This window comes from Puntigrus tetrazona, chromosome 22, assembly GCF_018831695.1.
Source record: "Puntigrus tetrazona isolate hp1 chromosome 22, ASM1883169v1, whole genome shotgun sequence".
NCBI lineage: Eukaryota > Metazoa > Chordata > Actinopteri > Cypriniformes > Cyprinidae > Puntigrus > Puntigrus tetrazona.
Genome location: NC_056720.1, coordinates 8,450,393 through 8,476,457, shown reverse-complemented (window position 1 = coordinate 8,476,457; position 26,065 = coordinate 8,450,393). Strand labels below are relative to the sequence as shown.

Here is a 26,065-nt window from a genome sequence, read left to right as displayed (position 1 = left end):
CCTCCGAGCTTTCTGCGTTTTTTCTCCATTGTTTTCTTCACTTGATGGTTATTGCAAGAGATAACATCGATGTCTGCTTTTCGACTGTTTTCTTTTTCTGCGTCCAGCCGGTCTCTTCCACTCAGTCTTGACCTTACAGGGTGAACGCCGATTCCGGTTATGAATTATGCCGGTAACTGACCGGGAATTCCCTCTCTGGTCACTTAAATCAACTTTTATCAAGGTTGGACACTGACAGGAATTTCACTGGGATTAGTTTGTCGGTGAAAAAAGAGCAATAACGAGCAGAGACTTTAAGGTGTTAGTCTGTCTGTGTGCTGTCCGAGCACAGGCCTAACTGAAATAGGAGATATCACATTTTATTTATAGATAAAAAATATATCTGTATATATATTATTGTAAATATATATTCATACAAGTTGGTTAAAAAATGTACATTTAATAAGTGTAGTCATTTATATGAAAGTAAGCGATTAATTGCGATTAATCATTTGACAGCACTAATCCTGAGTAAATAAATCTTAGAAATGTATCTATAACAAAATTACATGAATTATTTTTAATAATTATTTATTGCTTTATTTTATGCTAATAAATGCACTGAATATTTATCAGTAAATAATGTATAGGTAAATTTATTAATAAATGTTATTTTTTAATTAAATATTAATACATTTTATCAAAACATTTATTACTTATTACTTAATTTTCTCTAAGCGCTGTACATTAGAGCTCGCATAATACACAATGCAAAACAGTAAACTATAAATTCACCAAAAGATAAATTACACAAATCAATACAAAATAATTAATTAATAAATAAATGTATGCTTAGATAACAAAGTAAAAACTTTTATTTTAATAATAATTTTAGAATTTATTAACTTAAACTTTTTTTATAATATATTTATTAAACGTAATTTTTTATAATTCATGAACAAAAAATAAATCAAATCAAATTCAAATTCAAATTCAAATTTTATTTGTCACATACACATACATACATGGTACGACATGCAGTGAAATGTTCTTTACAACCGTCCAGCGTCAAAATAGAAAACAAAATATATATATATAAGTATATAAAAATTAAAAATATATATAAAGAAGAAGTGTGCAAAGTGTAAAAATAAAAAATAAAATAAAGTATAGAATATAAAATATAAAGTATAAAATATAAAGTGTAAAATAAAATATAAAGTGTAAATAAATGTTTTAAATGTTGCGTCTTCATGGTAATGCAATGTCTGATTTTTAAAATGGTTTTCAAAGGCAACAAAGAAGCCTTTTTCTGACAAAGGTCAAAACTCCTGTTATGATGAAGATGTTTCACGTGCACTCAGGTCATTAATTAATCTATCACTTTTCCTACATCATTTTAAACAGGAAACAGTGGTGAAATAACATCTATTTAGACCTTCCCGACGATATATAGCTTGTCATGATTAGATTAGGGGTTTAACTGTAACATAGTAAAGTAAACTTAATTAACATTATATATTTTAAAATAAAAATGCATTTATTAATCATCAGTAAACTTTTTTATACTCATAAATGTATTTCTATTCTCAATAACTGATAATAGCATGGTGGGTCTGCAAGGATGTGGACCGAAATAGTTATAAAAACGCGTATTTGTACTTTTGATGTAAAGCTGGTTCTTAATGCGTCGATTTTGGCTTGTGGAGCAGTATCAAACGAGCCTAAAACGAGACTGTGGCACCTCGGGTCCGCTCTGAAGCCCTTCTGTTTTTCATTGAGGCTCGTGTCTCAGTTACAGCACTTTCATTATGTCTGTGGGTTGGAGCCCTGTGTTTAGCCCGTGTGGCCCGTACAGGCAGCACGCTCATGATTACAGGCCATCTTGGGTGATGAGTTTTGCGGGCTCATTGGGGGTTAAATACGACCCTTGATTTGCCCCTTCAACGCCGGGAGAAAAGTCAGCGATACCTAACATACAACGGCATTATATTGTTTTTTACAGCAGCTGCGAAAGTAACAGGCGGCATGGGTTGTACAAATTAAAGCACTGCTAAAATTAAAACAGAATGGGAGTTTCCATTGTGACATTCTAGACGCTTATAATTCAGACAGTTGCATAATTTAGTAAGAAGTGGAATTGCATCCCTCCCAAGCTGCCTTTGGCTCTTTGATGTGTTTAATCGAATTTGAAAATTAAAGCGTACTAGCCAAAAGCCAACCTGTGTGTTAAATCTTAAAGATAAGACGAGCGCAATATAAGACAAAAAGAGTTACATCAGCTTAGCAGCTGAACCTTGTGTTAGATAACATCAATACATTCTCATCAGAACCATATGTGACATCATTCTAGTGTCACAGGCCCAGAGAATCCACCCTCGCCACGGCAACGCTAATTTATGACTAGCGTCTAATTAAGGTGCAGCGTCTGGGGTTTTGTGGATATTGGCTCGGGGGGGAGGTTTAGTGCACGCAAAAAGCTCAAGTAAACAGCACTAAAATAAAGCATCGCAAAGTATGCGACTGATACGCGTTTGTATGAGTAAAAGTAGATTCTAATTAAGGTTTTGGACTGCTATAAGAAATATAGTATAACACAAATATCACAGCAGTAGATAAATTTAAAAAAAGTTAAAGTCATCAGAATAAATAAATCAATAAAATAGAAATGAAAATTAAGTGCATGTATTGTAAATCTATGTATCTGTCTGTCTGTCTTGAACTATATTATAATAAATCAAATTGCATGTATGTATATATATATATATATATATATACAGTAATATAATTTTAGAATTTAATAGAGACAAGATATTGATATATATTATAATTATATAGTTAATGTTATGTTATGTAGTATATATGTGAACGTAATATAGTATAATGTGTGTGTGTGTGTATATATATATATATATATATATATATATATATATATATATATATATATATATATATATATAAACATGTATATATAAAACGCATAAAAATATTATTATTATTATTTTTTAAATTATAGTGGATTTGGGTGTACATGGGTAGTTGACGAATGAAAACTGGACAGTGTCCTGTGGGGCAAAAATACTGAAAAATGCATTTAAATAACATAAAAGAATATGTATCTTTGTTTTTATAGTTACAAATAGCTTTTACAAGGTTTATCTTTAATGTTAAATTAACATTTTTTTCACACATCTCATACACATTGATATGTTAGCTGCCACGTGTGTGTGTATGTGTGTGTGTGTGTGTGTGTGTGTGTGTGTGTGTGTGTGTGTGTGTGTGTGTGTGTGTGTGCAGTCACTGATCTTTAGAGAGTCATTATAGATAGTCTGTTTGTAAATTTTAAGTTTTAAAGTTGCCATGGAATATATTTTACATGCCACAAGTTATCATTTATTAAGAGCAACTTTCCTGTGTTCAGTTTAAACAGACATTTTAAAAACTTAATTCAACTTTTTTTTAGTTTTGAGATTACATTTATATATACACACACCTCTTTTATTTATTGTAAGCAGTTAAATAATCTGCCACGCTGCCCAATTTTTCTCTCACTCATTTCACTTATTAAATATCTGTTTGATGCTTCAGGCAGGTCGTGCCGACCTGTGATTATACCGTGCAGCTTTGATCCGCTCGGTTTATGAAGGGGTAATTAACAGGTGATTATGTGGTTTTCCGTGTTTCGCGTCTCTTCATCTCGCGCGTGTTCAGAGTCGCGCGATTAAGGCATATGGCTGGTAGGTTTCCCTGAACGAACATGCATTCACATGGAAGTAAGGAGGACAAGTCACTGACCACAGGTGAATAAAAGAAAAAGAAAAACACGACTGAAACGTAAAACACGCGATTGCACGGAAAGCCACGCTTCGGTTCGGTCACGACTAATTTAGCGACCAACAGCGCCTCCTGCTGGTCTGGATCTGTGTTGCAAAATCATTTTATTGAGGGCATTTAGAAAACAGCGTCCGTGTTGTTCCGTGCAATATTACGTTGCACATCAAATTAAAATAACTGCAAAAACGTTAATGACTGAATCTAATCATGTCATATTGATATTGCTGTCCTTTTATTATATTTAAGGTATCAACATATTGTTCTTCATTTACGCTCCATGTGATCTCGGACCACAAAACCAGATATAACAATTTTTTTAAACTGAAATTTGTACAACATGTGAAATCTGAATAAGCTTTCCATTGATGTGTGGTTTGTTAGGATAGGACAGTATTTGGTTCTTAGCAACGCATGCTTTAATCAAACGCAGTCTTTACTCGATATCCCAATGATTTTTGGCATTACGGAAAAACCACTTCGGCCCATTCAATGCATTTTTGGCCGTGCTACTTGTGACTGATTTTGTGGTCCAGAGCCCACATCCGGCTCACATCTGACACTTTCATCTGGCCCACTTTTGTCACTTAATGATGGCATTTGGGCGGTCCTCTCCTGTTTGCCCGAATCTGGGCCTCAAGCAAGCCAAAGGAAAGCCTAATATCAGCCATGAATAAACCAAATAGAGCGGAACCGGCACAAATCTTCACCACGTCTCCTCCTATTTGCCAGATCTGAGACGCTGCAAGTCAAAGGAAGGCCTAATATCAGCCATGAATGAACCAAATAAAACAGACCACATTTATTTTAATTTTGGCCCGGATCCAACCCCCTACCTTCAGCCCACATACTTTTCACTTTGTCAAAGTCTCACACGACAGAGTTTTAGCACTGTAATACTCTTCTGATTCATCCATGAAAGAAATGGCGTCCTTCGGCTCCTCTGTAGCTGTAGCTCTGGACATCGTGTTTGTTTTTAGCAGATTTAGAGAACAACCCTTTTAAAGAACGATAGAGGATTCTTTGAAGGCTCTGTGAGGCAAATCCAAAACAGAAAGGGCTAACGATACCACTGCACCCTCATTCTTTTCAAGATTTCCTTCTCCCTCAAAGATTCATCAAAACATTTTTGATGCGTTCAGGGCACGTAGAGGTGAGACAGGAATAAAATATACCCCCTCCGGTCAGCTGTAGACGGATCAGCAACAGAGCAAACGTGATCCTCAAGCTGAAGTCCTCCGTCACAGCGTCTGAGGGAGATCATCGAAGAACAGACCCTTATTACAGCCCTCAATCATACATTTATGTGTCTATATCAGCTCTTGTATTTGTTCAGAAATGTTTAGTTTGATTTCAAACCAGGAAGTTGATGTAGAATGTTATAAATACATGAAATCAAGTAATTTGAAATCAAGTCATTTTACTTGGAGTATCGAGAACTTTGTGGAAAGCGTTATACTTGACGCCACATTTCATATCTTGCAGCATGTCTTGATGATCTGTGAGATGAGATCTTCTCTGCTATCTGTCCAGTACAGTACTTCCCTACACTCCTGTATAGACCTGTCCTGATGCAAATACGACAGCATCCCGATACCAGGTGACTTCTCTAAATTGTCGTACTATCACTTTAAGAAATGATCCTTGTAAAATTTTACTGCCCTATAGTAGCGCTTATCTCTTAACTTTCTAACCATTACCAGTACGTCATTGACCATATCGTTAACTTGACCGTAATTAGTCTCTTTGTTAACTCTTCTATTCATAAATATATAACAGGAGATCCAGAAGTGTACGTTGAAAGAGCTAGTGCTTCATTACGTCAACTGCAAATACTGTCGGGTACTTTAAAATCATAAGCGTGAGTTTATACATCTCCGTACATTTTTGAGACTCCATTTCATAGAGAAAAACCAAATCATTTAGTTTGATTCTCTCAAAATACCGCAGATGTTGTTGTCAGAACTCAAGAAGTCTGTGTCTTTCATGGTTTGCGGTACCGTAACGTTTTCATTATTATCAAGTGAATCTCTAATGAATCACTTGATTAAATTTATGCAAAACTAATTTATGCTCAGACCAAGTGTAGTAAAAGTAAAGTAAGGGATTACCCTTACCCAGTATTTTCAGATGGGAATTACTATAGTACTGCTTAATTACTTTTTTAGAGTAACTTACCCAGCACTGGTCAACTGTTGCTGATTACCCAGCATGCTCTGCAGCATGAATAAATGATGTGACTACTTTATTCACAGAAGAATGTAATTCATACAGGTTTGCAGAGACATGAGGGTGAATAATACATTTAAATTTTGTGGTAAACCATCCTTTTAAAATCCTCTCAACTTGCAATTGCGATTCAGTGGTCTCAACTATATTGACCCAGAAAAATATAGATTTTTAGGCAAAATAATGCTTTGTATACTTATATTGTAACTAGAAAACAATGTAGTGAGCTTAAGACTGGTGTAAGATGTAAGAGATGATTTTTAATTCCAATATACTGACAATTATAACAATCCATCCTTGACGCAATAGCTGGATGAATTTTCACTTTTATTTTTACAAGACAGACAAGATTTTACTTTGACTGAAGATCTTAAATGGATGAAACTAGACCATTAAGCTGTTTATCAAGCTTTATTTCTCCATCAAAGATAACACCCATGTTATATACACTTGATTAAAAGTGTTTTTCAGGCTTCCTCTGTCCCAAACATTATAAGCTGAAGTTTTGTTCTTTCAAAAAAAAAAAAAAAAAAAAAAAAAAAAAAAAAAAAAAAAAAAAACATCCCTGACTTCAGGCGGTCAGACAGAGAGAGTCTAGATTCTTGAGCAGCTCTAGGGGCAAATAAAATAAAATCCTGAGGCCAGTGGAAGCATATAAACAAGTTACTTTTAAACCAACTGTGTCCTTTACTGTTACATGTTTTCAGGCCACTATAATCATTCAGAAATCTTGAAGACCAATCGAAACAAAACACTTAATTCTTTATGTGGTGGTCAAGTTTTACAATAAACAAAACTTAATCAAAATCTTAAATAGACAGTTTAAAAAACAATGACGATACTACATCCCAAAAAGAAAATGATAACTGGGGAGAGACACTCTGTATGTTGCAGGTTAAGCAAAAAGCATGTATGGTAACATCCTGGCAGCTGATCCTGCTCTGAAAGCACCCAGTTGAAAATCCATAGATATTTATTTAGTCCAGCTGACTTTGGGAATGTCGTAATGCTCTGTCAGTGTGTCCAGGTGTCTGTTGAAATCCTGTAGCACGTACAAAAAATATTGTTATTCACACACAGACAAAAATAATAATAATAATTAATAAATAACACGCACACAACAAACCTAAAATATGAACTTTGATGTTAGTAGTGACAGACTCACCTCAACTCTTCTCTTGTGTGTTTTGGAGGCCTTCTTTAAAATTCTTTCCATTTGCTATTAGAGTTAAAAAAGAGAGAATATTTACGACCCAATAGCGATTTAGGTCAATGAAAAGGCTCTATATAGACACATATATATATACATACATACACATATACATATACATTCGTTATACATACCCTTTTTTCTTGTATTTTGTCAAAAGCCATCTGTGCGGGTGTCCTTTTATCAACATAAACTTTCTTCGTTCCTTCTTCGTTTTGAGTGGTCAAGACCTGCTCCTCTAAACGTTTCCTTTCCTTGTCCTTCTTCTTTTTCCTGTGAAAAACACACAAAGAAACCCCCGTAAATATAAGCCACACATAAATATAACGTTACGTACGCAACTCGCTCAACACCGGGCTAGCATAACAGCTAACGGCTACCGTGCTGGCACTTTACCACAACACCGCTGGAAAAGGATATATGTAAGCACAAAGGTTAACAAATACGTACTTTTTACTCGCTACAGAAACCCCTTTTAGTTTTAGGGAGCCTTTTTGAACCGTGCTGTACTCCGACATGCTAACAAGCTTCTGTCTATCGACCAGCCAAACAAACAGAGGATGTGACCTCGGCTTTACTGCCCTCTAGAGGACACGAGTGGTCGGTGTAATAACTCAATAATGTGTTTTTACATCTGTTTCTTTTATATATTGCACCTTCCTGGTTGGGGTTGTGTAAAACTATGTTTATAAAATATTATGGTGCTGCTTGATACAGAGCGCTATTGTAAACAATGATAAGACGACGTGCGTTAAGTACGCATGCGCGTTGCCGTTTCACCCGGAAGTGCGTCTTACAGCATGGTGGAAGGTGTGTGGAAGCACAATGGCACATAGTGTACTACATTGTTTTAAGAGGATAAACTTGCCTGTTGTGAATGTTTGTAACGAGCTTTTTGGTAAATCTCTACGGATTCAGTCTCGTGGTTATGCTGTTAAGAAACAAGGTAAGGTGTGTTTTGTGTGTATTTTGTATTTGTATCCATTACAGTGTCAACATTAACCTGCAACTTCTGACCTTGTAATTTTAAAACATTGCGAGTTTATGTGTCTTATGTTTAAATTGTTTTACATTATAGAATGTTTTAACAGCCATCCTTATGAAATGTCATTCTTGCCTTTCTTAGTTACCAAGGGCAAGGGCAAAGGGATGGTAAAGGAAGCTTTTAAGGCTCCAGAAGTCTGTAAGGATCCAGTGAGACTTTGTACACATGCCGTTGGAGTCAACGTCTTTAAACAAGGCGATGACCCTTTTTTAAAACCCAAGGAGGAATATCCAGAATGGTATGAAAGTGTATTTTACTTTTTGCTTTTAATAAGTGCGTTGATTAATGGAAGCTTGTTTCCTTGATGGAATAAAAAAATAACTTTTTCCTCACAGAATTCTGTATTTGTATCTTGCAGTTGACACTTTTTCCATAAATTGACTTAACAATTCACACACACACACACACACACACATATATATATATATATATATATATAAATATATATATGTGTATGTAAAGTCGGAATGTGCAAGGGCAAAAAAGTATTGTTACAATACTTTTTTGCCCTTACAATCCGACTTTCTCTCAGAGTTCTGCCATAAGCTTGTAAGTCTATATATATATATATATATATATATATATATATATATATATATAAGTATATAATATCTCTATCTCTTGTCCTATACTTTCAGGCTGTTTCAGTTGGACCTCGGCCCACCCAAAAAAATCAGTGACTTGGAACCAGACAGTTGGGAATACTTGAAGCTTTTAAGGAAGGAACATATTTGGAGACAAAATAAACTGAATAAAGCCAAAAAGATGTAGCAAGGCCCAAGGGAACGCCCTTTGCTTTCACTTTGGACATTACCTGAGACACAGGTTGAGTGTTTCTCTGCTGAGTGGACCTCAGACCCGGAGAAGGTCATCTTTTGCAGTGTAACGAACAAGTCAAGTGCTGAAAAAAATAAGCGAGCTTCTTCAGCTTTGCCGGTTGTGTTGGTTGTATGTTTGCTGTCATCCTTTGTATTGCTGTTAATGTCATTGTGTTATCGGTTTCAATTCTGTCACATGAAAAATACAACTTCCAATGCAGCATATCAAAAAGGGTATGTGCTTTATTTGCATGGGTTTTTATAGTCTTGAAATGCCGAAAAGCGGGTCTAATTGTTATTTTATGTTTGTCTGTGTGTTCTGCGTGAGGTGACTCTTCCTCAGGAGTGTCTCGTCTATGTGATGACTTGCTTCTGTAGGTCGAGGGAAGGTGAAAGTAAAAAGCTCGTGCTGCGCGTGGTGGGTGTGCATGCAAATACATGTCAGAAAGAGGAACTACTGACTGAACAAGACAGAACTGCTGCGGATGTTTACCGTACCGATTCGCCGATTCTGATAAACATTGGTCTCCGTAACCGACTCGAAGCGAATTTCTGGCCTCCGGTTTATTAATTATTGAAAAGTCGGCCGCGCGCAGCGAGTTTTTATTAAATAGTATTCGACGACCTACGTTTTAAGAAGCCGGGATAAACTCACTTCCTGGTGTCTAAGTTACCGTATAACAGGTACGTATACTTTTGTGTACTGTTTACCGGTTAGGTTTAAATATTTAAGAGCCTTTTATTTGGCCTATTTCGTTTAATGAGATGAAATCGCACAGTATACTGTTTTGTGATCTATATCGAGCTTTTCTAATGGCGTTGGCAATGATGCGGTCGAGAGCTAAAACCTTTAATAGCCTCCGTGGCCGGTTATTTAAAGTTACATCTCCTATACAGCGCTGACAAATGTGTCATATGTAGAAAAGTGTAAGGTGCATTCGGTTCCGCATTTTCATAAAGGCTGCGTTTTAATACAGGAACAAGTTCAGCGTTAATATAAAACACGTATTAAAATTATGCAAAAAAAAAAAAATCTAGGTTTCAAATTCAGGTAATAAGAAAGCCTTTGAAACGCCATGTTCATGTTTTGAGAATATAAAGCTGGGATGCTGGTCCTTTGCTGATTAACGCATGGAGCTTAAACGAGGAAAGAAAAACACACTCTTGCGTACAACAATCACTGAATGCATACGAGCTTGAATGCCAGTGCTTGCAGAGCAAGAATACCTAGTTTGACTTAATGTGGGATCGTTTAAGGTCGTTATGTATGTTTGTTTGCTTAAATTAGTTAGCCGACGTATTAAACGGTCCATATACATCCTTAAAAAAGCATGTAAAGTATGTTTGGTCTGGCAGGTTGATTTATTTAGAATCACAGAAATAATTCACCAAAGTTATGCTAAAACCAAAATGCATTCTTGGCTTTGATTAACTTTTTTTTTGATCCACTGCAAATGTTGTGTTTTAATGCTTTAAAATTGTATTCGGCAACTGAAAACTAAATCCTAAACATTGAGAAAACAATATAAACCACTTGTCGTTTATTTCTCAGATACTCATTTGCCAAGTAATGGAGGACAAGAATTTGGGCGTAGAAACCCTGAGCGAGGCAGTTCTAAACAGACTCGGCTACATGCTAGACAATCTAGAGTGTGGTTGGAAACAGCTGGCAAAGGCAGTGGCCGAGCAGCCGCAGTTCTGCTATAGGTAGGTCTGTTATAGACTGAATTGTTCGGAATAACTAACCGATATCGTGCATGTTTATAATTACAGTTCACAATTACAAATCTACTTCTTTGTAGTGACAAAGAGCTGACTGACTGCTCGCTCAAAGTGCTAAGTCCGCATGGTAGTCCGGGGCGATACCTGCTTGCTCTTCTCGCAGATAGAGGATGTACCTTGGCTTTCCTGCTTCAGTGCCTGAAGAAAATCGAGCACAGAGAGGCTGTCGGATTTCTCACTACAAATGGTAGCTGAATATATTTACTTATCTCGGGAACAGTTCATCCAACCTCATTGTGGTGTGCCTTTGTGGTTAGCGATTTGGTTTGGTAACCTAAAGGCCAAAGAGTCATTTGACCTTTTTTTTTTGTTTTGGGTAGTGATGGGGCAGATTGATATCACGCTGCAGCCACAGAATCAGCGGGCACCAGAGGGGAGTCCCGTGGTTCTGAGCTGCAGAGCAGTCGGACCCGTCGAGCTCACCTACCAGTGGTTCAAAGGCAAAGATGAGGTCTGGTGCACTAAATTTGTAACGCATCCTACTGATTTGAAACATTGTCTTTAGTCTGGTTCTTTATGATGTCGGTAGGTGCCAGGAGGCAATGGCCCAGAGCTGGTGTTGAATCCCGTTAGTGCCGCTCAACGGGGCCCCTACATCTGCCGTATAAGTTCTGGGGACAAATACGTCTTCTCCAACTGGGCGCATGTACGTCTAGTGAGGTCTGGAGGCTCAAGTGCAGGCATGTGAAGATTTCACTTTCAGGTCAGAAATGAGTCAACTTTCCTTTATCACTGACCAGTTACGTCAATTGCAGGTTCCAGCAGCTACTTCCCTTCGTCAGCTAGTGGGTTGTATATACTTCAGCAACCTAGGCCTCAAGTGTTGATGGAGGGAGACACTCTTTATCTTGAATGTGCTGTTCAGGCCAACCCACCTCCCCAGTTTCAATGGTATCTCAACAAACAGCCGATGGCAAACTGTACTAGAAGCATGTTGAAGGTACTCGTGAAAGCCTCACAGCTGAATGAACAAATCTGCATTTAAAAATTACACTGACTTGACTTTTCATCGAATTTCAATCAAATTTACTTACTTGGGCATCTTTATCGGCTTGTCCACAGATTCCATGCATAACCACAGCGGACAGAGGTGTATATTCTTGCAAGGTGTACAACCTCTATCATGAAGCGTGGAGTGATCAGGTTCAAGTAAACATCGGTAAGGTGCTTGAGACAAAATCATCCATAATTGTTCCTTTAAATACAAGCGAAATACATCGGCCAAAGATTTCGTCATATAGCATGGCGTGTTTTCACTTAGGTCCTGGTTCCTTTTCTGATGTCTCATGGGAAGCACTTAAAGTAGGTAAGCATGATGTGTTTACCTCTATGATTTTAACACATCTACTGATAATTTCCTGTCCCTTACATGCACCTTATATTTTACAGGTGGTTCTGATGCTAGTCCACGGCAAATGGGTGACTGTTGCGGTAAGTAATAAGCAGAAGTGAGGTTATTCTGCATTTCTTGTAAAGGATTTGCTATGTTAATCTCGCTGCTTTTCAAATTTATAGCTACTGATAAGGTAGCATTGCTTATCGGAAACATGAACTACCTGCATCACCGACAACTGAGAGCTCCCATGGCAGATGTGCATGAGTTGACAAACCTTCTACGCCAGTTAGACTTCAGAGTCGTCTCTCTGCTAGACCTCAACTGGCAGGAGATGCATAGTGCTGTTACTGAGTTCTTGCTGCTGTTGGATCGTGGCGTTTATGGTTAGTTCCTTGTTGCATAATGGAGCGATTCTGTGGTTTTTCTAATGTATCGCGGTTCTTTCTTGAATCAATTCTAAACTTTGTTTTCAACAGCAGATTATGCTCTAGGCTAGTTTTTTATTGCAAACTCAAATGCTTGCCAAGACTGCTTTTGTATTCAAATGTATAATTAAAAGTGTTCAATTAAATGTACTTGTATCTCAGCTTTTATGATTTTATGATGCGAGATTAATGTAAACAACCCACTGTGAACACAGTTGTAAATTGTTTCAGTCTTCATTAATGATTATTTTAAGTTTAAGTGCTGTGCATGTGTGTGTGTGTGCGTGTGTAAACAACTGAAAGTAGGCTGTTTCTAAAGCATGCAGTTCCATCTGCTCTTACAACTAAGCTCAGAATCGATTCCAGATGGAATTGCAATGCATTAATCAATATATTGTTACACCCCTATTGCATAATTTGGATTTATGTAACTATAGAGAATTCTAAGCTTCGTAATTGTTTGTTTATTAAATATCTTCTGATAATTTCCTCCATGTCCACCATTTCAAGGGCTCTTGTACTTTGCTGGCCATGGCTATGAAAACTATGGGAACAGTTTCATGGTACCTATCGATGCTCCAGCCTCTTATACCTTTAAGCACTGCCTCTGGGTGCAGGATGTGTTACAGCGCATGCAAGAGCGCCAGACGGGACTTAACGTCTTTCTGCTGGACATGTGTCGGAAACGGTGTGGTTAAATCATAAGTGTGTCATTTCTGAAATATTAAGCATAAAAATCTGATTGAAACTGACCTCTCTTGTGTTGTTCATTCAGAAACCCAAATGATGAGAGCATCCCACAACCTGGCCCCTTGAGAGTGACCGCAAACATAGTGTTTGGTTATGCAACGTAAGTCTAACGCAACTACAATTATTTCATTGATATCTAGAAATAGCAATTTTAATTTTAATATTCACATTCTGGATTCAGGTGTGTTGATGCCGAAGCATTTGAAGTAAACAAAGATGATCTCTCTAATGGAATCTTCATGAGTTTCCTTAAGAAAAGACTGATGGAGCCAGAGAAGGTCACGGTCATACTTGACAAAGTAGCAGAAGGTTTGGGGTTTAAGTTGTTCATATTGTTGGTATCGACATTTAGTTTGAACTACTTTTCAGACAAAAATTTTTACAAAATGTGCAATTACTGCTAAGCCACATCTATGCAATGGGCTTCTATCAAAAAACAGATGACACCTATTTAGACAACAGTTTTACAGAGTCAGTGTCCATTACAGACATGGGAAGGTGTGAAATTACTCGTGGTCGACAGGCTCTAGAGCTGCGCAGTAATCTCTCAGAGCGTCGTGCCCTGACAGACAGCATTCAGGCTCCAGCATGCCAAGTCACAGCGTCAACGAGAAACTTACAGTGGGCCATCGCGCACGGTGAGACCTGTTCAAAATAAACCCCTTTCTTTTATATCCTTGTGTAAAGTACTTTGGCTGTAGATGAAATAACGCTAAACATAATGATGATTTTGTGTAAACCGTTCCAGTCATCCCAGAGAGCCGCTGTCTTCAGTTTGAATGTGGTGTCAAGGTACAGCTAGGTTTCGCTGCAGAGTTCTCCAACATCATGATAATCTACACTCGGATTTTGGAGACACCTAAAGACATTGTGGCCTGCTCTGCTCAGCTCTCTGACTTTACAGAGGTAAACTGATTTCTTGTAGACCTGCAATGAAAGAATTGAGTCCTGAGAAAATGTAACATAAAGATATATGTGTCCTGTGAATGAATTTTCATGATCTGCTTCATTGATCATGAAATTGATTGATTGTCAAACCCATAGCCAAATAGAAATGGTTTACAGTTTTGACAATTATATAATTTAGGGTCCTGAAGTAGATCTAAAGCACAGCAATCAGGAAAGTCTCCGCGAGGCTGGCAGCTTACTACTATCCATGGATGATCTACTGCCTCTGGAACAACCTCGGCTCTTTACTCGCATTAGTGCCCTGCAAAGGCTCAAGGTACAATATGTTCATAATATAATACAGGGGATGGAGAAAGGAACACCTAGGAAATATTATTTCCGTATGAAAGACATCGTCAGAATAGTCCATCTGCCATCAGAGGAAGCAACACAAATACTTTTTGTACAGTAAAAAGTAAAATTTGGCAACGTAGCAAAATTTCTTGAATTTCCGTACAAAAAGTATTCTCATCACTTGAGCTACTGATGGCAGATGGACTATTCAATGTCTTTCATATTTTTCTATACCTTTACAGTGTAATTTACTTGGCAGTCAATGGGACAGTCACAAGCTTCCTGGTGTTCAAAAATCTTAAATTGTGTTCCGAAAAAACGAAAGAAGCGTATATGGCATTGGAATGATGATTTTGGTATTTTAATTTTGGGGTGGAGTAAGCTTTTAAGATGTTTTACCACCATTTGCCTTTAATACAGCTTCCAACCTACATAAATTTATAAATCAATAAATATATCAGACAATTGTTTAAGAAAAGGTAAAGAAGCAAATCGTTTTGTTTAATGTTTAAGATCATGATAACACGTTTTTTAAATTTTAAAATTGGTGTCTCTGATTAACTTATAGCTTTATAACTTTAGCAGTTGCAGCTACTTCATGTTATGTTGGCTCTGTGAAATTCTGTGTGGTTGGTTTTCATGGAAACTTTCTTTAGGTGGCTATTGAGATTTCTTGTGTTGTTTGAGCACAGTTCTTCTTAGTGTTAAAAGAACCATATTATTCAGTTCAGTTTGCCCACTGTTCTTCTTTTGCTGAAGATGTCTTGCTATGCTTTGTGTTCTAAACTAACGTCCATGATATGTTCTTTTTGAAAGCCTAATGGTGCTTTTCCACTGCTTGGCACAGTTTTTGTTTAAACTGCAGTTTTGTAGTCCTTTAAGTGGGCGGGATTATACACGTCACGGCCAAGAACTGAGCGACTTCCTGAAAAACTTTTCATTTCGCTTCGCCCCATAAAGTGCTCTCTGGATCTGCTTCTCTGCTATCAACAAGAGGAATGCCTGTACTTCCTCAACAGACCATGAAACAGCCATTTTATGGTTGTTAAATCTAACGGGTCTGGTGTTTTGTGTAGCAAGTTAAGTGATGCAGGTAATGACGATTTCCTCCGGCCCATCAATGATCAGTACGATATTTGCTTAGGTGGTACTAAAAAAATTACCAGGTACCAGGCACTGTACCCAGTGGAAAACCCAAACTAGAGAATATGTAAGAAGTTTGAAGTTTATAGTAATGGGTATTCACATGATCTTGTCAACCCCCTGTATGTTTTTTTATGTGTATGATAAACTTTCTGCTTTTCTCCTCACAGAAAGAGCTCTCTTTTACTGTGTGTCTACACTACAAGTACACTAATCTGGATGAAGAGCTGTTGGAAGAGCAACGGGTCAGTGTAGGCAAACCTTTAGTTTCAAAACTCAACCTCCACGAGCCAAGACTTACTCACACCTCTTCCTCTGACCTACAAATGTCCAGTATAATGGAGTCTTCCTCCTTCAGCGAGAGCTTCAGAGATAACCTCCCCGACTTAAGCCCTTCCTCCTTCGGATCTGCATCTACATCCTGGTCCTACTACCAGGGACCCATGGAATCACCCACATTCTCTAGTTTAAAGAATGAACCAGAAGAAACTATATGTCCCGAGTTCCTTGAATCCGAAGATCCTCCCTCCATCAAGAGTTTGCCTAGCGCCTCTTCTCAGGAACTCCCATTTAAATTTAGCAACTTACCAAATTCCCTTTAGTAGGAAAGTGTCCGAAGCTGTGTATATGTTACAGTATGATTTTATTATTTTCCACCCTGCCTGCCATGTTACAGAAGCTTGTGAATGTCATGTAATTGACCCTTCGCAAAACCTGCCCCCTTCATTACTGTTGCTATGTCCGACAAGCCATGCCGACTCACGCCACACATCATGTTCTCACTCATTAAAAAATTTATTTCAGAGCAAACTGACAATGCAGAGCAGGTAATTTTCGGTACGAAACAAGGTCTCTGCTTTCAAATTTTGTACATTTTAATGAAACTCAAACAATAAATACCAATAACAACAATAAGGTATCATGAAAGACATCCACCAACGCTAATTTACTCACCTAGTTGGTTTTACTCGTCTAGTTGGTTTGTCGGACTGAAATGGCAGATTTTGTGTTATGATTGGTCAGATTGCCTGTCAATCAAACTGCAAAGGGTCAATTGAGAAAGTTAGCCTGCATCTATCCACCCTATCTACCGTAAATAGTATGAAAAATTACTAATATCACATAGAATTTAGGATAGATAGTAAGCACGTTAGGATGCAGGCATGGTAAACTCTTCTGCTTACAGTATTGAATTGGTGATAAAATTGCCAGCGCATTAAATTATCCTGTTTTGTATTTATTTGTTTTTTCGTTGAACTGCACTGCAAATGATTCTGTATGTGGTAATGCATCTGTCGCTTTAATTTCAGCGTTCTGAAAAAAAAAAGCAAAAAACAAACATATCTAATAAAACACAAATTACTAATAGCAAATCCCCAGCAGTTCCTGTATTTGTGACAAACCAGTCATCCCAAACGTTTAATTGACACAAACAGGCAAGCCGTGTACTATTTTTAACGTCTAAACAATGCCAGCGCACGCTACGTGAAGTAAGACATGTTCCTGGATTAGCATTTTTTTGGTTGTCCAAAACATAGACCTAATTCTGTCCCTACCCCTAAACCTAACTCTACTCGTAATTTATTTATCCCTAAAATGATAATGGAATAACAAGGGTGTACAAAGCACAAAACAGGTTGGAAGGCTACAACTGACATTTCTGTCCCTTCATTCAGATCTGAATGGTTGATTGGAATGTTGTTCCAAGACCAGAAACATTTTGAACTTGACCACGATTGTGATTTCTACACAAGGGGCCCCAGAAACTATAGCGGAGCCCCTGCACGTACGATCTGCAATATGTATTATTTTAAAGTGTTTGCTTATCTGCAATAGGATGTTTCCTTTTAGATGTCAAAAAGACGTCTATTGGATGTCTTTATGTTTGTGATTTAGAATTAGGGGTGTATGGTCTTTTTCCAAGTAATGTAACTTATTACATTTGATTTCTGAAAAAGGTTATTACATTTTAAACGGTGTAACTTGTAATCTGTAACCTATTATATTTCCAAAGTAACTTTTCCAACACTGGACGTCTTCCAGATGTAATTGTGCAATCTGACTTAAGTTAATACAGTGCAAGTCTTAAAAGGGGCATGTTTTTCTTTCTTTTCTCGTTTTGTGAAGAATACAGAGCGCTAGATGTTATTTTATACGCAAAAAAAAATTGAAATAAGCGCGACAACACGTTTTTATGCATTGAACAACTAATACAAAATTCCAAACACGACAAGATGTTCCCGCGCTCATGGTAACTCGATGAGGTTAGCGCGCATGCGCCTAAAATCCCAGCGGCAGGCGCATGCGCAGGACCGTACCGGACTGCGCCATTTTGCTTCTAGAGAGAAACGCTGTTTATCGCGCTCTATCAAAAATTTGGTGAGCGTGCGCGGGGTATAGAGAGAGAGACTCGTACTTCTGCTTCTACCGTAACATTCTCACAACTAGAAACATGTCAGACTCTTCGATAGCAGACGCGGGGCCCGTGGAGGCGGGGGTGCGTAAATTATCGGAGCTGAGAGTGATCGATTTGAAGGCCGAGCTGAAGCGCCGAAATCTCGACATCAGCGGCAATAAGAGCCTGCTTTCAGAAAGACTCAAAAAGGCAAGTGGAAGACGAGATCTAAAGTAATCATTTTGCAGCTCTTTGCTGTATATAAGTTGGTGGGGTGGATGTTTGCTGCAGTAATGTCACGTGCTGTTTTTTATTATTATGATTTCTTTTTGCTGGAGGAATGAATTGGATTATTACTGCTGATAGTTCAAATGCACATGCTTTCTTAACATTTTGTTACGCACAACTGTCTGGCTGTTGCAGACGTTAAACTGGCTTTGCAGGATGTTTTGAATTCAATGCTTACGTAACGTGCAATGAATGCACTGTGTGCTGTTGTTGTAGAATAACGAGGGATTGTTGTGCAGCTGTAAACCATAGGCAAACGAGCGACATTTGTGCTTGCATTTGACTATATAAATCATACTTTCGTTTTAGGCCATCGAAGAAGAGGGTGGAAATCCTGATGAGATCATTGTACACCTAGAGATAACTCCTAAAAAAACGCCTAGGCGGACTCCAAAAGGTAAAAACGTGTTTTGACATTTGTCTTCAAAACCATTTTTGAAGACAAACATCATCTTCCCGTTTCACGAATGTACTCAACCTGCTTCAGTTTAATGATTTTAATTGTTTTTGCTCTACAGGAAAGAGACAAGACGAACCGGACGAGCCTGAAGATTGCACCCTCGAGGAAGACTCCGTTGACGGCCAGGTGCTTCGTCATATGAAGTTGTTGATGGATATGATCTACGTAACTGGGATGGGTTTTTTCGTATAGGTTTATCTTAACTTAACAGCCGACTGTACTTCCTTTAGGAGGACCCGGATGCTATGCCAGAGAACCTTCACGAGATGGATATTATGGACATGAATGTCCTGGATGAAGCCGATATTGGTAACGGAGGTGAGCTTGAGGGAGACGAATACGACGAGGAGGTCCTAGACACGTTATCGAATGAAGAGAACGCAGCCAACTTAGGGGAGGATGATGAAAATAACCACGACGCAGAGGATGTAGCTGATGCTGTCACAAATAAATGGGATATAGAGGAGGTGAGTTTTTAAAATTAACCAGTCATAATGCTGTTTTGCACTTTTTGCACATTGTCTGATGCAGTTTTTGGCTTCCAGGAAATGGAGGCTGATGACGCAGACGTGAATGAGAACCAGGAAGAGCCTTGTCAGGTACTCAAGGAAGTCAACATTTAGATTTTTTTTTTTTGATTTTCGGATGGGCATTGGGTTTATCTTGTTTTTTTTATGTATGTACCTTTTAGCAGGAGGATGATGGTGAGCATGGATGCGAGGACGCTAAATTTGAAAAAGGTACTGTATGGGGTTGTCTGGAGTTGCTCTTAAAGTCAGGGTGAAGCCATAACGTCCTTTTAGCATAAATGTATCAGGTTACTCAGGATAAAGAGACTGGAAATCCAAAGTTGATTGCTGGCTTTCTGCATTGCTTGACTATACGTTTAGCCATTTATACATTTACTTCAAACCTCGTTATGGTCATTCACATGCTCTTCTTGAAAGGTGCACATATGCAAAGAGCCAGCAATCTGTTTCAGTTAGCACATAGGTTGGTTTAAATGGCTGTTGCAGATGCAATTTAGTGTTTCTAGGTTGCTTAAAGAAGACCACGAAGAGAAGATGAGAAGAATTGGATCATGCTGAAGCAAAATCGCTATAGGACTCAAAGTTTGTTAATTGGAGATTTCACTAATGGACCATTTGCTTGATTCAAAAGAAACACAATTCCTGTAAAGACAGCACAAGCTGCTGCTTCCTTATCACGGACACTTCAAGTACTAAAGTCGACGATGGACACTCGGATGTGATGCAGGTCTAGTGGCTTTCCCTAATCAACAGCTTGCCCTCTGCTTCGAGGTGCAGGTGAACCGAAAAGAAATGGCCTGTTGTCTGGAAGCTTGTTGCTTGTTCTCGCTTTGGTTTTTCCAGTCTCTTCATAGGGTAGCTTGCCTTTGCTTGTGTATGAGACAGCAGAGGGCCACGTCCTAGTCCAGTTCCACGATAACCATTGCAATGTCTCAGAAGTGATTAAACTCTGTGCCATTCTATTCCTGTTAAATCCGTAGAAAGTGAGAAAGTAGCCGGGTCTTGTATATCAGAGCCACTTAAGGAAGACACCACTGAAGAGCCGACTGAAGACGAGAAATCTTCAGTCTGGGATTCTCACAAAGAGGAAGACAATGTGCAGGACCTCGCTAACGCCGAGGAGGCCGCCGATTTGGAAGCCGAAAGGTCAGCCTGCGAAATGGACGTTGACGCATCAAAGCAAAGCGAAATTGAATCAACGAGCAAGGACCAAGAAAACTTTCAGGACAATTTGGTGGACACCGAGAGCGCCTCTGCTCAGGACGCTAATGCTAGCGAAACAGATTTGTACGATATCGAAAGCGCAGTTGATTCGGAAAGGGCATCTAAAGGAGAAGCCGTCGAGGAATGCAAGAAGACTGAACCTGCTGAGTCTTCAGAAGTGAAAGAGTCCTCTGTAGAGGGTGATGATCAGAAAAAGAGGTTTGTTGTTTTCTGTCTACTAGAACAATGGCTTTCTCTGTTTCATTGGCTCCTTTGTTAAGTATGGGTGCTCTTGGGAGGTATAATCGGCTGCGCATTTCGTCTACCATTTTTGTCATTTTTCTTTTCTACCTTCAAAAAGTAATGTACCAGAAATTTGGTTTGCCAGTCCAAGGTATGTTTAACGTAATTGGGCTTCACATGACTATTCAAGACGTAGTTTCCAAATCTTTGTTCGTTGCCTGAGGTTTGTCTTCACTAGGTGGGTATTTGTTTATCAACACTGGTGATCCCGTTTAAACTGCCCATTCAATTTCTCATTATGCCGTTTTATCTTTCTCTAGTGGTGATGAGGATTCATCAAGCAAGCCTGACTCAAAAGATGATAAAGGTGGGCTTGCAGTGAGCTTTTTAAACAAGGAATTGTTTCTGGGCTTTTCTAAATAGATTTTTGTGGATAGGTAGTGCAGCTGCTAGCGGAAGGAACCTCTGGGTCAGTGGACTTGCTTCAACCACGAGAGCGACGGATCTAAAAAACCTGTTCAGCAAATATGGCAAGGTCTGGATGTTCTAGAAAACCAACTTAAAAAAAAATCTGGTGGCATGGTGTCCTGATCTATTTGTTACCGCTTGCAGGTTGTTGGTGCTAAAGTAGTAACAAATGCCCGAAGTCCCGGTGCTCGCTGCTATGGATTTGTTACGATGTGCTCTATTGAGGAAGCCACAAAGTGCATCAGCCATCTGCACAGAACCGAGCTGCATGGTCGAATGATTTCAGTTGAAAGGGTAAATGGTTTTGCTTATTTCTGAATTTTGACATTCGACTCACTTCACTCCTGTTCTAAACTTTTTATTATAAATTGCACCGTTCATTAAGTATTGCTCCAATCCCCATCCATGCAGAGATGCATTTAGCCTTGTACATTATTATTTTTTTTAATTGGTGTTTGGCCCAGAAGGATTCTGGGATTTCAGAGCGTGAAACTTTTTTAAAAATATATTTTTAGGGTATTTCTGTGACAGAATTATAGTGCCACATAATTTTCTGGCATGTGTACTACACTGATTTGTGTTGGATTCGTGTATACACAGATATTTGTTGAGAAGAGTTAAAAAAAAAAGAAAGCTCTGGCTTTGTGTGGATTTAGTCTCAAGAGTTGGGTGGCTGTCAATATTATTGACACAAAGCGTGTAGTCAAAGCTTTGATTTTTCTCTATATTTAGGCTAAGAACGAGCCTGCTGGAAAGAAGCCTGCTGATAAAAGCGATGCCAAAAAATCTGCCAGTGACAGAAGACACTCCACAGACTCTAAGACAGAAAAGTAAGTTGTAGATTAATGGTATAGATGTCTGCAAATTATAAATAAGTGTAATAATTTCATAATGCAATTTCATCCTTGCAGAACAGAGAACAAAGATGAGAAGTCTGAAAGCTCTGATGGAAAAGGTAAAAATAGTTTGCATTCATGTTACTACCTCAAGCAATATACTTAGGTATCCAGATCTTATTGGTTTATTCTCGCCATTACAGAGCAAGGAGGAGAGAGGACCGTCGTGATGGACAAGTCTAAAGGAGAGCCGGTCATCAGTGTGAAAACAAAAAGCAAAGAGCGAGTATGTTTCATTATTGAAACCGTTTTAAGTCCAATTGCCTTGAAGTGTTGTTGAAACAATGCACCAATTTTTGTTTTAGAGCACTAAGAGCCGTGACCGTAAGTCCTCCAGCAAAGAGCGGAAGGACATATTGTCATTTGACCAGATCAAAGAGCAGAGGGAGAGAGAGCGCCAAAGACAGAGGGAACGAGAGATAAGAGAGGTGGAGAGACGCAGACACTCTGGGTAACTACTGCCTCCCATCGTCATCATGATCTGTTGTTTAAAAAACACTTTAGTAGGTTTGCCACTGATTCCTCAACCCGTTTAATGGCGTTCCAGTGAGCGAGACCGCGACAGCCGCTCGGAGCGAGAACGTATCCGCATCTTCCGGGAGAGGGAGGAGAAGGAACGGCTGATGAGGAAGCGCAACTGGCTGGAGGTGGAGAAGCAGCGGCTGAATGCGGATCGCATGGAGCGCGAGTTTCTGGAGCGCGAGCGTCTCCGAATAGAGTACGAGCGCCGGCGCGAACAGGAGCGCATTCATCGTGAGAGGGAGGAGCTGAGGCGGCAACAGGAACAGCTACGCTTTGAGCAGGATCGACGTCCCATTAAGAGGCCTTACGACATGGATGGCAGGTATGCATGGAGTAGGGTTGTCAAAGTCTTACAAACTCCACCTCATTCTGTTTAGTGTCTAGAGTCTTGTATCCAGTTTTGACCTTGTAGGCGTGACTGGATTTATGTTTTTTTTTTTTTTTTTTTTTGCACTTGTACAGAAAAGACGACTGGCAGATGAAGAGAATGGCAATGGATGATCGCTATGGACGATCGGATTTTGGACGCCAAGACCGCTACCAAGACTTTGACCACAGAGACCGCAGCCGCTATCAGGATGACATGATGATGGACAGGTAACACCAGCAAAGGGATAGTTCACCCAACATGTAAATTCAGTCATTAATTACTCACCCCCGTATTCTTCGTTCATCTTTGATGAAATCGGAGCGCTGTCTGACCCTCCATAGACAGCAATGCAACTGAAATCTTCCCAGATCCAGAAACGTAGTTAAACGGTCCATGTTACATCAGTAACACCAGTTGTGTTTTTTTGACCAGGAAAACAAAAATAACAATTTACTCAGCCATTCTTATACCCTGAGTTACGTTTTTACATCTTCATCCATTTTGGAGAGTATTGCAAAGCAAACAGGTTTTAATGTATTTAACGTAAGCAGCCTTGGTGACGTTCGGGGGGGAAAGCATGTGTATAAAAGTAATCTGCAGTTTGTTTACGACTAGTTAATTGTTTAATCTCATCAAAAATCTTAATTTGTATTCCGTAGATGGGCTGAGGTCTTACGGGTTTGGAGGGTGAGTAATAGTGACAGAATTTTTATTTTGGGGTTTGTGTGAGTACCTTTTAAACTGAAGCTGGTTTTTACTCACGGAATAGTAAAATGCTTGTGAAGTGACTCTTCAAGATGTTGTTTATGTATTTATGTTCTCATTGAGACAGCAAATCACTGTCACAGGCTCTTCTATTTAAAACAAACTGCCATTCATTCACACGGAGACGCACAGAACATGCAAGATTCATATTTGAATTGACTTTTGGCTTAATATATACAGATAGTACTCTATATGATTTGTATTAGTTAAAATGACCTTTTGATTATTTCATCAACTGACACGTAACATTGTTAAACTATAAATTTAGTTTTTTAACTTTTTTAGTCTTTTATTCTGTCCAGAGTCTCGACATCACTGAAACACTGTACCGCCTGGTACTGTGATGTATTCCTTTTTGGGGTTTTTTTTAGTAATTTACATGCCTTTTTCTATAGGAGAGACAACCGTGGCGGGATGCCGGGAGACAGAGACAACCAGGTAAGAAAAGTCCTTCACGGATCTTAATTAGGTTTGATCTTTTGGTTATTGCAAAGCATCTCATCCCACTTTCTCCATCCACAGCACTTTTCAGATCGGGACAGGCACGGCAGAGACAATCGTGACAATTGGGGTGGTGGATATGACAAGCGTGGAATGAATCCTTCGAGGCCAGTACCAGGCGGGTAAGTTGTTTTTCCTCCTCTTGTGAGATGCACTGTGGTCTTAGACCTCTTTGTTCAACTGTTTTCGTCTGCTGCTTTGTTTTTACAGTCGTGACAACAGGGACTGGGAGCCTGGACGTAAAATAGACGGGGACAGAAACTGGCAAGGTTTGTCCAATAAACATCTATTAAGCTTAGAAAAGGTTGCATGTCCTTCTCTCTTCTGACGTACTGCCTTTCTTTTTAGGCGCAGACCGTGGTGTCCCGGGACAGGGTCACATGGCACGGGGTGGAATGGCAAGGTAGTGAGATCTTATTGTATTGTTTGGACTGCAATGGATATTATGAGTTTTGTTGTTGTTTTCTGAACATGAAACTAATATTTGTCTCCTATGTAGCCGAGGTGGATACATGCAGACAGGGACGTCCCAGTCGATCTCTGGAGCCTTAAACCGACCGAATCAGATGATGCAAGGAGGCGGAATGCAGGGAGGCGGAGCCTTTGGCCGACGATATTAACTTAAGACCTCTTCCCTTGCTTTTCCCCTGTGTGTAAAAACACTTTGCAGCTTGTACATTGCCATTCAAGCTTTGTAATTGTATTTTTTAAGTCCATTTTTCTTTTCATGGTGTGAACAGAAAATTGGTTTCATTGTGTAAAGAGAGTTTTGTTTAGTTTTTTTTTTTTTTTCTCCATTCCACATCTCTCTAGATTTTAGTCATTTCTGTTGTACACTTGGTGAATGCTCAGGAATGTTTTGCTAAAATGAAACCTGTCTTTGACACCATTAACTTGATGTCCACGTGTTTTTGACGTGTTTCAATAAATTTATTGTGGAGTTTTCTTTAAAAGAATTGCTTTTTTTTCTTCTTGATGCACATGTTAGCATTGTGTTGCCACTAGATGGAACTCTTAGCATTATTAAAGGAACTGAAGTATGTTTGGCAGAGCTATGAGAATGCAAGCAATTTTAGTTTCTGATCAAGTTCACTGCATATTAACAACAGTTACGTTGTCTCTCTATTTTTGGTTACAAGATTTAAGATTCTTTAAAATTACAGTTTAAGTCTTGCCTTACAGAAAACGGATGGCATCATGTCCGCAAGGCAATTGCTCAATAAGTCTTGATTATTCACAGCGTAGGAGAATTGTGGTTTTTAATAAACCATTATAAATAAACACTTTCTCCGCGACTTTTAAATGTCAAAAGAGCAAAAGAATTCATATTGTGTAAGTATTGGCGTATTAGATCACGAATACATCCAATAATAACCATCAAGTTCTCATGTTGCAATGTTTTATTTTTGTATATATCCTGAATCACGCTAGTAGTTCCCTATTAAATATGTTCCTAAGGATTTTATTTATATGTTAGGGGGCGATGTTGTCCCAACTTTGAACTTCTGCATGCAGTCCTGAGTCTGTTTTGAGTTAATCATCATGACGACAAACTACAGGGGATATTGTGCATTGCTTGCTTTAAATTAGCCATGGTAATGTTATGGGATGTTGTTTAATATTTCAATGCAAAT

General features: G+C 38.7%; 4 protein-coding genes across 5 annotated transcripts; 3 read left to right on the top strand and 1 right to left on the bottom strand.

Annotated features, from left to right (window-relative positions):
• Window positions 1-6,431: 6,431 nt before the first annotated feature.
• fam32a (family with sequence similarity 32 member A) lies at window positions 6,432-7,855 on the bottom strand. The gene is made up of 4 exons (XM_043222271.1): window positions 7,700-7,855; window positions 7,384-7,522; window positions 7,205-7,258; window positions 6,432-7,081 (listed from the first exon to the last, which is right to left on the bottom strand). The coding sequence occupies exons 1-4, from the start codon at window positions 7,765-7,767 to the stop codon at window positions 7,013-7,015; spliced, it is 330 nt and encodes a 109-aa protein (XP_043078206.1). The 5' UTR covers window positions 7,768-7,855; the 3' UTR covers window positions 6,432-7,012.
• A 170-nt stretch (window positions 7,856-8,025) lies between these two features.
• mrpl54 (mitochondrial ribosomal protein L54) lies at window positions 8,026-9,344 on the top strand. Its single transcript, XM_043222270.1, has 3 exons — window positions 8,026-8,195; window positions 8,376-8,532; window positions 8,933-9,344. Exons 1-3 carry the CDS (start codon window positions 8,075-8,077, stop codon window positions 9,063-9,065), a joined length of 411 nt encoding a protein of 136 aa, XP_043078205.1. The 5' UTR covers window positions 8,026-8,074; the 3' UTR covers window positions 9,066-9,344.
• A 116-nt stretch (window positions 9,345-9,460) lies between these two features.
• On the top strand, window positions 9,461-17,164 carry malt2 (MALT paracaspase 2). Its single transcript, XM_043222269.1, has 17 exons — window positions 9,461-9,796; window positions 10,665-10,819; window positions 10,915-11,081; window positions 11,215-11,345; window positions 11,424-11,574; window positions 11,650-11,834; window positions 11,957-12,053; window positions 12,156-12,200; window positions 12,284-12,325; window positions 12,410-12,613; window positions 13,166-13,343; window positions 13,431-13,505; window positions 13,587-13,714; window positions 13,894-14,043; window positions 14,154-14,311; window positions 14,493-14,630; window positions 15,961-17,164. Exons 2-17 carry the CDS (start codon window positions 10,683-10,685, stop codon window positions 16,390-16,392), a joined length of 2,418 nt encoding a protein of 805 aa, XP_043078204.1. The 5' UTR covers window positions 9,461-9,796; window positions 10,665-10,682; the 3' UTR covers window positions 16,393-17,164.
• A 935-nt stretch (window positions 17,165-18,099) lies between these two features.
• safb (scaffold attachment factor B) lies at window positions 18,100-25,384 on the top strand. Of its 2 annotated transcripts, XM_043222267.1 has the most exons (21): window positions 18,103-18,395; window positions 18,783-18,870; window positions 18,992-19,059; window positions 19,164-19,400; window positions 19,479-19,532; window positions 19,625-19,673; window positions 20,444-20,885; window positions 21,230-21,276; window positions 21,347-21,444; window positions 21,522-21,671; window positions 22,110-22,207; window positions 22,289-22,332; window positions 22,417-22,499; window positions 22,579-22,724; window positions 22,821-23,117; window positions 23,258-23,392; window positions 24,326-24,368; window positions 24,453-24,553; window positions 24,642-24,700; window positions 24,780-24,834; window positions 24,931-25,384. In XM_043222267.1, the coding sequence occupies exons 1-21, from the start codon at window positions 18,243-18,245 to the stop codon at window positions 25,049-25,051; spliced, it is 2,568 nt and encodes an 855-aa protein (XP_043078202.1). In that variant the 5' UTR covers window positions 18,103-18,242; the 3' UTR covers window positions 25,052-25,384. The 2 variants fall into 2 exon arrangements, with proteins under 2 accessions (XP_043078203.1, XP_043078202.1); XM_043222268.1 differs by lacking the exons at window positions 24,326-24,368; window positions 24,453-24,553; window positions 24,642-24,700; window positions 24,780-24,834; window positions 24,931-25,384 and adding an exon at window positions 23,825-24,273 and having other exon boundaries at window positions 18,100-18,395.
• Window positions 25,385-26,065: the final 681 nt, after the last annotated feature.